This window comes from Salvia hispanica, chromosome 4 (genome assembly GCF_023119035.1).
Source record: "Salvia hispanica cultivar TCC Black 2014 chromosome 4, UniMelb_Shisp_WGS_1.0, whole genome shotgun sequence".
In the NCBI taxonomy this organism is placed as follows: Eukaryota; Viridiplantae; Streptophyta; class Magnoliopsida; order Lamiales; family Lamiaceae; genus Salvia; species Salvia hispanica.
The window spans coordinates 18,215,712-18,227,944 of NC_062968.1; the positions used below are offsets into that span (position 1 = coordinate 18,215,712).

Genomic DNA, 12,233 nt, shown 5'->3' on the forward strand with positions numbered 1-12,233 from the left:
ATGATAGCCCCGTACACTTGCGGGTAATTCTCGTGTTTAAAAATAAATCGAGTCAGGCTTGCCACATCAGCATGCCCTATCTTTCTGAAGTGGATGCCCTAGTTGGTGCCCTATCTATTATTCATTTTCATTTCAATATCAATTTTTTTTTTGTTTTGTTTACTAATTATAAATAGTAAAATTAGACTCCAAATTAAATAACTGGCAAAAAAAATATCAACGGAAATACTAAGAAGAGGTACAATTTCAACGACCACTACGTGTCCAAACTTCTTCAACCATGTCGTTCATGAGTTGAATAAGAGTTTTTTGGTTGCGCATGTTCTCCTGAGCTTGTAATCTCTCACTGACTCCATAAGGTAAACCTCGAACAGCCGGCGCAGATGCATGACCTGCGCTCGGACCAGCTTCATCGTCGGACCAATCGTGTATTGATCGACCTTCGTCGTGAATAATCATGTTGTGCAAGATGATGCACGCGTATATGACCTTGGCGATATGATGTCTGTACCAGGAACGAGCCGGGCCTTTAACTATATTGCCCAACGCGCTTGAAGCACCCGAATCCTCGCTCCACGTCCTTCCGTGCAGCCTCCTGCTCTGCCGCAAAAAACTCTCTCCTCGCACCCGTTGGGCAGGAGATCGTTCCTCAAGAAAACTGGCCATCTCGGGTAAATGCCGTCGGCTAAGTAGTACCCCATAGGATGCTGCCGGCCGTTGGCAGTGAAGTTGATAACCGAACCGTTGCCATTGCATTGGTCGACGAAGAGACTCGACGAGTTCAGCACATTGATGTCGTTGTTTGACCCGCCACACCAAAGTGAGCATGCCAAATCCAAAGACTGTGGTCAACGATGGCTTCAAAGATCATCGTCGGGTGGGTTCCCTTACACCCACTGGTGAATTGGCCTCTCCATGTTGCCGAACAATTCTTCCATTCCCAGTGCATACAATGATGCTCCCTAGCATCCCAGGAGAGCCGTGCGCCGACTCGTGCATCCTTAACAGCAATTGACAGTCTTCGGCATTCGGCTTGCGCAAATATGTGCCGCCGAAAACGTCAATAACGCCCTCACAAAATTTTACCAGACACTCCCGGCCAGTTGTATCCCCGACGTGAAGATATTCGTCGAACATGTTCGACGTAGTGCCGTATGCCAATTGTCGAAGTGCAACCGTGCACTTCGTGAGCAGGGATAGACCCCTCCTATGGGCCGCATCTGCTCGCAGTTGGAAGTACTCGTCGCGCGCCTCCAATGCGCCATCAATCCGCAGAAACAGTTCTCGCCGCATCTTAAATCGTCGGTGAAAAACCAACGGTCCCTACCGAGGCTCATTGGCGAAGTAGTCCTCGAACAGACGTTGATGAGCTACGCCATGCTCTCGACGGACGAATGTCCGGTGGCAAATGGGCCTCGGGACCTGCTCTTGCTCTTGTATTGCCCGAATACCTGCGAGAATTTAGTTCCCGAAAGCAAACATTGCGCGTTCCATAGCCCGACCAATATCTTCCCCGGGATTCATTTTGGAATTAATTAATTAGAGCATCATTAGACATTAATGATATTTTATTAATTTGGTAGCTAAAATTAAATTGGTCACATGCTCACATGTTTTATATGTCAACGCCTTAATAAGTTTGGCTACAAACATAAGTAATTAAAATAGTATAGTGTCGAGTGTTTATTGTAAAAGTGAGTATTCAGTTAGTAGATTTTTGCAGCGGAATGGAATAAGTTGGTTATTAGACATGATGGAGAATGAAGCATTGGGCATACCTGTCCTACAAGTTTAAGAGATTTCAAATAATAATAAGATTAAAATTTAAAATTGGTCTCGTATATTTGTTAAAAAAACAAAAATTTGTCTTATATATCAAGTGTGTTTACTTTTGGCTTTAAATAATATGTTGTGGTATATCCATAAAATATTAACGATCAATTGCATTTTAAAGTTTAAATTTGGTCTCGTACATTTGAAAACAAAAAAAAAAAAAATTGATCTTATACATTAAGTCCGTGTTAGCTTCTGGTCCTAAATAATTTATTTTGTTCTATTAAATTAACACATTAATTAGGTAAAATCACAGTTGATATTATAAAAATATTATTTACACGATTGAAAGAAGCCATATGATCATGTCATAAAAAACAAAACCTAAACCTTGGAGAACACAGAACGATCACTCAAGGCCGGACCTCATTAAAACCTTCATGGCGAAAAAACCCAAAGGAAAAAACACCATGAAGGAAAAAGAGTATCCGTCTAATAAAGCAAAAAAATAATTATCACAATCCCAAATTCAATCTCAAAAAAGTAAAACAAACAGAAAAGCATAAATATTTGCATTAGACCTATGTGGCGAAGTTGAAGTTGGGGATTATGTTGGGATATGGATCTCCAAGCTGAACCTTCCTTGTCCTCTCCGTATGTTTTTACTAGCTCTGATGAACCACTGATATCCAAGGACCGCAAAGACGAGGAGACCTTATGCAGGAGGCGATGCGGCAGCTTCTTCAAACTCTCACACAAGTGATAGTCAACTGTGTGAGACATGGCATGATGGAGATGGCCGCAGATTCTTCTTCTTCCTCCGTTATGTCCTCCCACTCCTCCCATTTGGAGCAGCCATAAAATTTCAGTTTCTTGAGTTTAGGAAATGCAACAACAACATCATCATCAGATGAAGATTCTATTCCTAAAAACTCCCTTCCAACAAACTTCAATTGCTCCACTATCCAAATAGAGAGAATTTCCAAGAAAGGTAGTTTCCCCATAGCCGGCAATGATGACACCTCACTCAAATTTCTCAGTTCAATCCGTTTTATAAAGTTGAGGGGCGATGACATCCAATTCGGAAGCCTGGAGCCCTTATATCCCCTGATTACTCAGTTGGTTCAACTTGTGATGGGGCACGAGAGCTTCTACTACCTCCATCCAAATTGATGATGCTGATGATGATCTGCTCCTTTCATCCATGGTATCCTTGAAATATATTTCAAGTGTTTTGAGTTTTTGAAGGAGTGTCTTTAATTGTGCTTGTCGAGCATCCTCAACCAATTCAACCATTTCACTCATACTACTAAAGTAGATTTCCAACTTAGTGATCCAGTAAGATAACGGTGTAATTTTTTCAGAAAACCCAACTTGTTGTATCCACTTCCTACTTTGAATGGACACAGTTCCAGTGTACAAAGATTACTTAACTCACCTAATGCTTCAGGCAGACAGTTGATACCAGTGCCTTCAATATTCAAGATTTGCAGTTCAACCAAACTACAAATGCTCTCTGGTAACTCCTTTATTTCTTCATTCCTACTTAAGTCAAGATGTCTTAACTCAACCAAATTCCCAATTTCTCGTGGAATCTCGGTTAGGCCGCACAATGATAAGAGAAGGGTTTGCAAGAAATAAAGCTTACATATGATTTCAAGGCCATCCTTTGACAATTCAATCCAACTAAAATCCAACCATCTCAAGTGAATCAACGTTTCCATTCCCACTGGAGGAAGTCCACCCCAATTCTTAACACCCTAAGACTTTTCATGCAATCACAAACTTGACTAATTCTGTCTCTTTCATCAACAGGAGGTTTGTAGTCCAACGATAGACTCCGATATTCTTGGACATGAGAAACCAATGAAGAATCACAAACTTGACAACTTCTCTCCTTGTCATCATTCTTCCTAAGAAATAGAGCAAAATCATGTACTATATCATGCATTTTACACCATTCTATCTGCTCCCCCGACTCACTTTTCTCAATGTCTTGAAACAATGAACGCATTGCTAAATTTTCAAGTACTCTCGCCCTTTGAGTTCCACTGCACCATTTCCACTAACAGAGCCTAGATAACCTTGCGCCATCCACTCTTCTATCAGAGTCTCCGCATGAATTTTGTGATCTTTAGGATAGACGGCACAATATGAAAAACAACGCTTAAGAGCCGGGGACAAATCATTGTAGCTTAAAACCAAATGAGGAAAAAGATCTACTTCGGCATTCTCCAATTGCCATATTTCACTCTTCTCTACGTGTTCCCACCCTTCCAAATCCTTGAACTGCAAAAGTCTTCCTAAAACAACTGCAGCAAGAGGTAATCCCTTGCATTTGCTAGCTATTTTCTTGCCCACATCCTCAAATTTTACACATTCATTCTCACTCTTTCCTTCAAGGGATATGGCACGCAATAATGACCAACACTCTTCAGGATTAAGCTCTTTCGGGTGATAGATATCATCATCTGAGGTACCCATCCTCTTAGCTACCCTTTCATTTCTCGTTGTCACCAAAATTTTACTTCCTGGTGCACCATATTCGAGATTGATTTTCAGGGGCTGCCATTTGTCTCTGTCTTCTGACCAAACATCATCAAGGACGAGAAGAAACTTTTTTCCTAAAACAGATGCTTTTAATTTTTGTAACACCACTTCTAGTGGGTCGGCATCTGGAGAAATCGTCTCTTTTGTCACACTTTTAACAATATCGTTGGCAACCTTAGACACAATAAAGGGATCAGAGACACATACCCAAATTTTTAACCAATCCTTATCGAACTGAGGATCGCTAAAAATAAGTTGAGCTAGTGTCGTCTTCCCAAGTCCCCCCGTCCCAACTATAGACAGAATTTGGGTATCACCACCATTATGCATCATATTCCTGACTATGTCATCCCTTTTCTTATATATGTCCGACCCATAAACATTCTTGAAGTCAATTGAAGATGTGGTTGGTTGTCGGTGAGACTCGGGCGCAGGCAGAGAGATGACAAAATTGAAATCATCCTTCTCCTTTAAGATCTGATCAAGCGTGGCGTTCACATGTTCTATTTTCTTGGCAATATCACGACGAACAGAAATTTCGTTGAAAGATAAACACGAACATGGGATGAAGGAGCAGCCTATCTTTTGGTCAGGCTCAGCAGAATCTTCCAACTTATGTTTGAGAAGAGAGTAGTTCCATTCATCCAAAATGTCGTCCATCTCATAAGTCGTGTTTTCGAGCTGCTTCAACCAAATTTTGACGATTTGATCATTCAATGCTTTCTTTTCTGCATCATCCAACACCTTTCTGATCGTATTGAGCTTCTTGGAAAGATTTTGAAGCTCCTTCTTCACGCCTTTCACCAAATTGACTTCATACCGAATCTTGTCTTTTATCATAGTTGCAACACTCTCCACCACGGCTGAAACTATAGCATCTGTCATTTATGCGATTTGGAGCTGCTTCTCTTTATTTATGGTGGAAATCAATCCAATATAGTATTGGATTTAGATAAGTGACACTTCAACTATTGGTTCACTCTTCACCTGTATGTGGGACAAACATTCAATTCTTTTTTCGTTTTAATTAATATAATTGAATTCATATACTTTTTCATTTTTGACGAATTCGGCAACGCAACATTTTCTCCATGGTCGGAAAGTTATGTTTTATCAAACTATATCCTCTATTTTGGAGTAATCTGACCTAAAATAACTCAAAATGTACGTATGTTCTAGTTCTGATTATGTTTTGCCTTATCTATGTTCTTGTATGTAGTACTAATCTAATAACCAATAAGCAATTTAGAACAATGAAAGACAGAAAAAGGGATCGTGCCTGACCTGGCTGCACAGCTGGTAGCTACTATGGTTGTGCGATGGCAGGCGGTGACAAACGGGCGGTAGCCTCACGTTCCGCGCATCGGAGTTGCTTTTTTGGGGGTGCCTTTCTTAGACAAAACTAATTTATAAGCAGTAGTAGTAAAAAGACATTGGTCTATGAGGTAAAAGGGACATTTGAAGTCCAAAAAGAAGTAGTAGTAGTAGTAGTAGTAATTACTTAGAATTGTGAGTTAAGTACCTAGAACGAAATAGTACAATAGTTGGGTGATAAATTATCCCTCCGTCCACAAAAAAGACTCATTTTGCCATTTTAGAATGTCCACAAAATTTCTTAAAATAGAAAGTTTCTCTCCCATACTTTACCTACTTTTTCCATCAAACTCTCTTACTTTACTCTCTTTTTCTCTCTTCTCTCTTACTTTACCAATTTCTTACTAAAACCCTTGCCATCCACAAATGATACTATTTTCTGTGGACAAAGGAAGTAGTTGGCATTTCCGGTTACAGTTTCAAGCCAGAGTTGATCGGTCTGATTCGAGGTTGAACCATAGGTTTCAATTTAACCCTAATCATGAAGCCAGAGTTGATCGGTCTGATACTATTTTCATCTTTTTTGCTAGAGAATGATGTTTTTGGAAGCTAACAAAATATCTAGTGGCCCAATCGTTCCTCAAGAAAAGCCATACCAATAATTGAACTGAGAGAGTGTCTATTATTCTTCTTTTTTTCATTATATATGGGAAGAATTTAAATGAGAGTTCTAGTTATTGTGAGAATAGAAAATCATTTTCGGCCCTTTAATCATGAAGATCTACATCGATCGATCCCACTAACAACAATTCTCTTTGTAGGAATGCAATAAATTTCGTTACAAATTCATTAACATCATTTTAGTTTATAATAATTAGTTGGTATTGTTCGTTTATACTGTTGTTTCTAAATTTTCAAATTTAATTAAAAGTGAATGAATCTTGCATAGTCGGCTATCCACTTTGATACTATGATAAAATCTATGAGTTTCATCTTTAAAAATCAATTGATATTAGGAGGAGTGACCAATTAGAATTATACAGTGGTTTCAGGTGTTTATGGATACGGATGTGGAATAGTTATATTTGTATATATTAGTTTCAATTTCCAACAAAAATGATGGTTGCGTTTTTTTAAGATATGATGGTTGAGTTTTAATAAATTAATTCATAATTGGTAGAGATAAAAAGAAAAAGTATTTAAAGTATTGTTAGTGAAGAATTAGTCTAACCTCATTAAAGTAAAAAGAAGATTTCAAAATTTTAAAAAAAAATTATATTTTTCAAGGACGAACTAAAAATAAAATAGTTCATATTTTTTAAGAACGAAGGGGAGTAGTAATAATAGAGTTTGAGGGTTAGGTGCTATGAAGAACATGTGGTTGTTACGTTTAATTTAACTTAGTCAAAGTAGTAATAATAGAGTTTGAGGGTTAGGTGGAATAAGAACATGTGGTGTCAGGCGCTGCGGCGGACGACGATGATATTGTACGTTTTGGAGCTGCTTTTTTTAGGTAAACAAAAATCGTAGCGTTAAGAAAATATAGAGAGTAAGTTTAAGTAGGGACTCTGCCATCTACATTTAATGTTATAGTTGGGTGGCAGTTGGGCATTAAATTGAACTAGTAGCAAAAAAACAAATTTAGTACTTATTTACTGGTGCACATAAAAATCTCAATTAATAAATTTTACTATATTCTGAGCATATATAACTTTTAATTTAACATAAATTTTATTTCATCTTTTTTGCTAGAGAGTGATGTTTTTGGAGGCTAACAAAATCTCTAGTGGCCCAATCGTTCCTCAAGAAAAACCATATCATAAATTGAAATAGAAAGATTGAAATAGAAAGAGTGTCTGGTATTCTGCTTTTTTTCATTATATATAGGAAGAATTTAAATGAGATTTCTAGTTATTGTGAGAATAGAAAATCATTTGGCTATTTAACCATCCATGGAATATCATGATGGAAAATCAGTGGGAGGAGTGGCCCATTATAATTATATAACGGTTTCAAGTCCTTTTGGATATTGATGTTGAATAGTTATATTTTAGTTTTAATTTCTAACAAAAATGATGGTTGCAATTTTTTGGAGGTATGATCGTTGAGTTTTAGTACTCCCTCCGTCTCTTAAAGTTTGGCACCATTTGATCTGGTACAGATTTTAAGAAATGTACTCCCTCTGTCCACGAATAAGAGTCTCGTTTTTCCATTTTGGTCCGTCCACAAATAAGAGTCCCAGTTCATAATTATCATAAATGGTAAAGAGACCCCATATTCCACTAACTCATTCCCAAATTTGATTGTATCTAAACACCAGAAAACAAATGATCAACTCAAAAGTTCCCATCACTAGAATCAGTACAAAGTTGCCATGTCCTAACCCAAGAAAAGCTTCAAAATCCTTAACAAGCACCACCACCATAGATATTAAAAAGACAAAACAAAGAAGGATGATACAGAAGCATATTACCTCCAACAGCTATTAATCCGATCCGGCAAGGCCAACGAGGATGCCCTGCGCGTTCCCTTCCTTCTTACTTTCATCCTTCATTTCACCATCGCCCTTCCGGATTCTGATTTTGTACTTGGACTCAAATTCAGCCAGCTCCTTTTTCTTCTTCTCGGACGCTTCATTGAGCCGAGCAATCACCTCTTCAAGACCCTCCTTGTTCCTCTGCACGGGTGGGAGAACTTCTCTGATTGTTCTCTCGACAAGGACACCTCCAATCATCCGGTTGCACCTCGATCTCAACATGCATTTCTAAAGTTGTGATCACTGCCAATACCAACACAACGATGTTAGAAACCATGAATCAATTGTAAGCAGTATGACGAGGTATTCATGTAAAACCTACTCATTAATCTATCATCAAATGTATTTTTGCATATAAACACCAGAACTGTTGAGGCAGGAAAACATTAATATACACGAACCCATTATATATCCTTGCTCCATTTAATCATCCAAAAATCTTAAAACTGATTCCGTTGCACCAGAACTTGAGGGTCATCCTCACATAGTTCGCCTAGTTGATCTTTCTATCTGAACTTGAAGGTCATAATTCCCATAGTTCTCTTGTTGATCTTTTTGTAATTTTGTAGCAGAGACGCCGGTAGAAATGCCGCAATCAACCAACTTGATTGACTGAAGCGTTGGTATTTCACCAATAGATAAAGGGATCTCCTCTAATCTCATATGTTCAAGTTGAAGGTGCTCAAGGCATGGAAAGTGGGTGCTTTCTGTTGTCCAGTACACCAAGTCACAACCGTCAATCTGCAAGTATTTGAGTTTGCAGAACTGCATTTCAACTGTTTCCCATTCAGATCCAATGAAAGAATCTCGTTTCAGTTTGAGAACTTGGAGATGGGGTAGCCAGCCTATCGTTGCAGGCATGTCTTCCCAATGGATTCGAGTGCCATACAAAGTCAACTTCTTGAGGGAATGTGGGAGGGCGAGGTTGCTCCAAAACTCCAACGGAATTGATTTTTGAAAAAAGCCACCAGAAGTGATTTCAAGAGATTCGAGTTTATGCAAACAGGCAAGATTTTTGAGATAAATTACAGACCAACTCTCCAGTTCCCCCTGATGAATCTTGAGTTTCTTTACATTGGGGATTCTTTTTAACACCTTTTTGCGGCAGTCTCGAATAGTGACTGCACAGAGAGTCTGTAGGCTCTCCAAAACAAAACCATCACCGGGGGGATCTGGGAGAGAGATGTTGTAGAACTCCACATGCCTAAGTAGAGGCATTTTCCATATTTCAGGTGGAGCAACTGTCGTGGTATGCCTGGCAATTAAAGTATGCAAATTCCAAATGCGACACAATGAAGGGGAAAAAGAGTACCATGTCCTCGGTGGATAAGAAATGTACCTCAAGTTCAGTAGCTTAGATACACTGTCTTCGAAATATGGGAATTTCATTTCTTTCGAAGAAGATGAATATCTAGAAAGAAACCAACGAACATTAGAAGCCATGTTTTTGAGTATATGTCAATGGAGTTGGGTGATTGATTGTTAACTGTTTAATTACATTGGTTTACCAATATATGCACAGGGGTGTGTTATATTGGTTTACCAATATATGCACACGGATATGTTATATTGCTAACTCATCCCTAAATTACTAACTACAACTAAATGAAAAGTATTATTGCAAAATTCTATACCTTTCTTTCGAATATATACTAGTACTTAAAAAACGAAAAAAAAGAAAAAGAAATAGATCATTGCAACAACTTTTAAAAACTCTGGAGAACTGACTTGTTACCAACAACATTTGGACTACGCCAAATTCCAAAAAAATCATGTAAGACAGGAAAAAAAATAGAATTAGTTACAAAATAAATTCTGAAAATAATTTATGTACTCACAAGTAACTAGATCTATTTTATTACATCATGAGATATATTTCCAAATCCTCAATATAATAATATTTCAAATTAATACTATTAAACATATAAATTTACGAAAATATTTCTCAATTTTTTAAAAACCACAGATCCAACGTGAACACAGTGGTCATGGGTGTTTCTAATTTCTTTACCACTTTATTACGGAGTATGTGTACAGTGTATATGTGATTTTAGCGATGTAGTATTCACTACACTTAAGAATAATATCAAATTTATTCACACTCAACAACTCCTTCTCACCTTTGGCCAGGGGGTTACTTAGGGAACCGACTTCATCGTCTACTGGAACGGAAAAGGAAAGTCGGTTGCACCTCTCAACATGCAATGTAAACTTGTGAAGACATGACTGCCAATACCAACACAACGATGTTAGAAACTATGAATCAATTGTAAGGAGTATCACGAGGTGTTCGTGTCAAACCTACTCCTTAGTCGAATATTTTTTGCAGACGTCATCGTGCTCCAGGATTAAAGCGATTAGACCCCCCAAGCTTTATATCCATCGCTAACTGCAGCAACTGCTTCATATTTACAGAGATTAATATGCAAACAATACCAATCAAAAACTGCTCCCTTTTCCTGTTGCCCAACAGGCAACAGATAGAGTTCATATAGGCATGATACCCAAGTTTGGGCTAATAGCATTCCTGACTTTATACTGTAAAATTAAAATGCATACCTTACTTTGGTAATATGATGAAAATTGTTTGTTTTGATTCCTTTGCGCCAGAACTAGACTGTCATGCACCCATATTGGTTTGTTTGTTTGATCTTCTACCTGAATTTGAAGGCCATTATTACCATAGTACTCTTGTTGATCTTCTACCTGAATTTGAAGGCCACCATTCCCATAGTACTCTTGTTGATCTTCTACCTGAATTTGAAGGTCATCATTCCCATAGTTCTCTTGTTGATCTTCTCGTATTTTTGTAGCAGAGGCGACAGCAGAAGTGCTGCAATCAACCAACTTGATTGACTGAAGCGTTGGTATTTCACCAATAGATAAAGGGATCTCCTTCAATATCAAATGTTCAAGTTGAAGGTGCTCAAGGCATGGAAAGTGGGTGCTTTCTGTTGTCCAGTGCACCAAGTCACAACCGTCAATCTGCAAGTATTTGAGTTTGCAGAACTGCATTTCAACTGTTTCCCATTCAGATCCAATGAAAGAATCTCGTTTCAGTTTGAGAACTTGGAGATGGGGTAGCCAGCCTATCGTTGCTGGCATGTCTTCCCAACGGATTTGAGTGCCCAACAAAGTCAACTTCTTAAGAGAATGTGGGAGGGCGAGGTTGCTCCAAAACTCCAATGGAGTTGAGTGCTGAAAAAAGCCACCAAATGAAGTGATTTCAAGAGATTCAAGTTTATGCAAACAGGAAAGATTGTTGAGATAGGTTACAGACCAACTCTCCAGTTCCCCCTGATGAATCTTGAGTTTCTTTATATTGGGGATTCTTTTTAACACCTTTTTGCGGCAGTCCCAAATAGTGACTGTACAGAGAGTCTGTAGGCTCTCCAAAACAAAACCATCAACGGGAGGATCTGGGAGAGAGATGCTGTAGAATTCCACATGCCTAAGTAGAGGCATTTTCCATATTTCAGGCGGAGCAACCGCTGTGGTATGCCTAGCAGTCAATGTATGCAAATTCCAGAGGCGGCACATTGAAGGGGAAAAAGTGTGCCCTGTCTGTGGGTAAGAAATGTACCTCAAGTTCAGCAGCTTAGATACACTATCTTGGAAATATGCGCATTTCATTTCATCCGTAGAAGATGAATATCTATGTTTAAGACCAAATATTTTAAACACCCTCAACAGTCTGAGATTGAGTGACTCTGAAAGTCCTTCAAAATATCCCTCAAGCTCCCCTTTTGAAGAAGTATAAGAACGATGCCCAAAAGAATCCCATATCAAAGAACGAGCAGGTTCCACAAACTTGGAAGCATCTAGAAATGGATAAAGATTGTAATTATAAGAAAGATCACCATAAAAATCCAATATAAAAGAGAGCTCATCAGGTGACATATTGGAGGCATTGGAGAGAAAGCTATCTTTTGATCTGTGTCGACGATGAACAAGAATGCGGCATTGGGTAATTCTGGCATTGGGATTCCTCTTCCTTACAACACCAACAAACTTTTGTTTAACAGCTTCTCTCAAACAAATATCCCTCAGGAGATCGTGA

General features: G+C 38.5%; 3 protein-coding genes across 6 annotated transcripts; all 3 read right to left on the bottom strand.

Annotated features, from left to right (window-relative positions):
- Nucleotides 1-2,516: 2,516 nt before the first annotated feature.
- LOC125220518 (putative disease resistance protein RGA1) lies at nucleotides 2,517-3,787 on the bottom strand. The gene is made up of 3 exons (XM_048122680.1): nucleotides 3,560-3,787; nucleotides 3,212-3,440; nucleotides 2,517-2,734 (listed from the first exon to the last, which is right to left on the bottom strand). Exons 1-3 carry the CDS (start codon nucleotides 3,785-3,787, stop codon nucleotides 2,517-2,519), a joined length of 675 nt encoding a protein of 224 aa, XP_047978637.1.
- On the bottom strand, nucleotides 3,167-5,773 carry LOC125220033 (putative disease resistance protein RGA1). Of its 2 annotated transcripts, none has more exons than XM_048122145.1 (2): nucleotides 5,615-5,773; nucleotides 3,167-5,313 (listed from the first exon to the last, which is right to left on the bottom strand). In XM_048122145.1, exon 2 carries the CDS (start codon nucleotides 5,206-5,208, stop codon nucleotides 3,790-3,792), a length of 1,419 nt encoding a protein of 472 aa, XP_047978102.1. In that variant the 5' UTR covers nucleotides 5,209-5,313; nucleotides 5,615-5,773; the 3' UTR covers nucleotides 3,167-3,789. The 2 variants fall into 2 exon arrangements, with proteins under 2 accessions (XP_047978102.1, XP_047978104.1); XM_048122147.1 differs by having other exon boundaries at nucleotides 3,167-5,314; nucleotides 5,627-5,769.
- A 2,197-nt stretch (nucleotides 5,774-7,970) lies between these two features.
- LOC125220034 lies at nucleotides 7,971-11,445 on the bottom strand. 3 transcript variants are annotated; one of them, XR_007176281.1, is made up of 2 exons: nucleotides 8,575-9,352; nucleotides 7,971-8,416 (listed from the first exon to the last, which is right to left on the bottom strand). XR_007176281.1 is itself a non-coding variant. In XM_048122148.1 (2 exons), exons 1-2 carry the CDS (start codon nucleotides 11,276-11,278, stop codon nucleotides 8,414-8,416), a joined length of 354 nt encoding a protein of 117 aa, XP_047978105.1. In that variant the 5' UTR covers nucleotides 11,279-11,445; the 3' UTR covers nucleotides 7,971-8,413. The 3 variants fall into 3 exon arrangements, 1 of the variants encoding a protein (XP_047978105.1); XR_007176280.1 differs by having other exon boundaries at nucleotides 8,496-9,352; XM_048122148.1 differs by lacking the exon at nucleotides 8,575-9,352 and adding an exon at nucleotides 10,928-11,445.
- Nucleotides 11,446-12,233: the final 788 nt, after the last annotated feature.

Excerpts from the sequence above, each read along its gene's own strand:
- LOC125220034 (XM_048122148.1), bottom strand. The coding sequence starts at position 11,278 with ATGCCAGCAACGATAGGCTGGCTACCCCATCTCCAAGTTCTCAAACTG.
- LOC125220033 (XM_048122145.1), bottom strand. The coding sequence starts at position 5,208 with ATGACAGATGCTATAGTTTCAGCCGTGGTGGAGAGTGTTGCAACTATG.
- LOC125220518 (XM_048122680.1), bottom strand. The coding sequence starts at position 3,787 with ATGCGTTCATTGTTTCAAGACATTGAGAAAAGTGAGTCGGGGGAGCAG. Across the intron at positions 3,441-3,559 it reads AAAGAGACAGAATTAGTCAA|GATGGCCTTGAAATCATATG; the intron begins GTTTGTGATTGC and ends GAATTGTCAAAG. Across the intron at positions 2,735-3,211 it reads CTGTCTGCCTGAAGCATTAG|TGGAGCAATTGAAGTTTGTT; the intron begins GTGAGTTAAGTA and ends CTATTTGGATAG.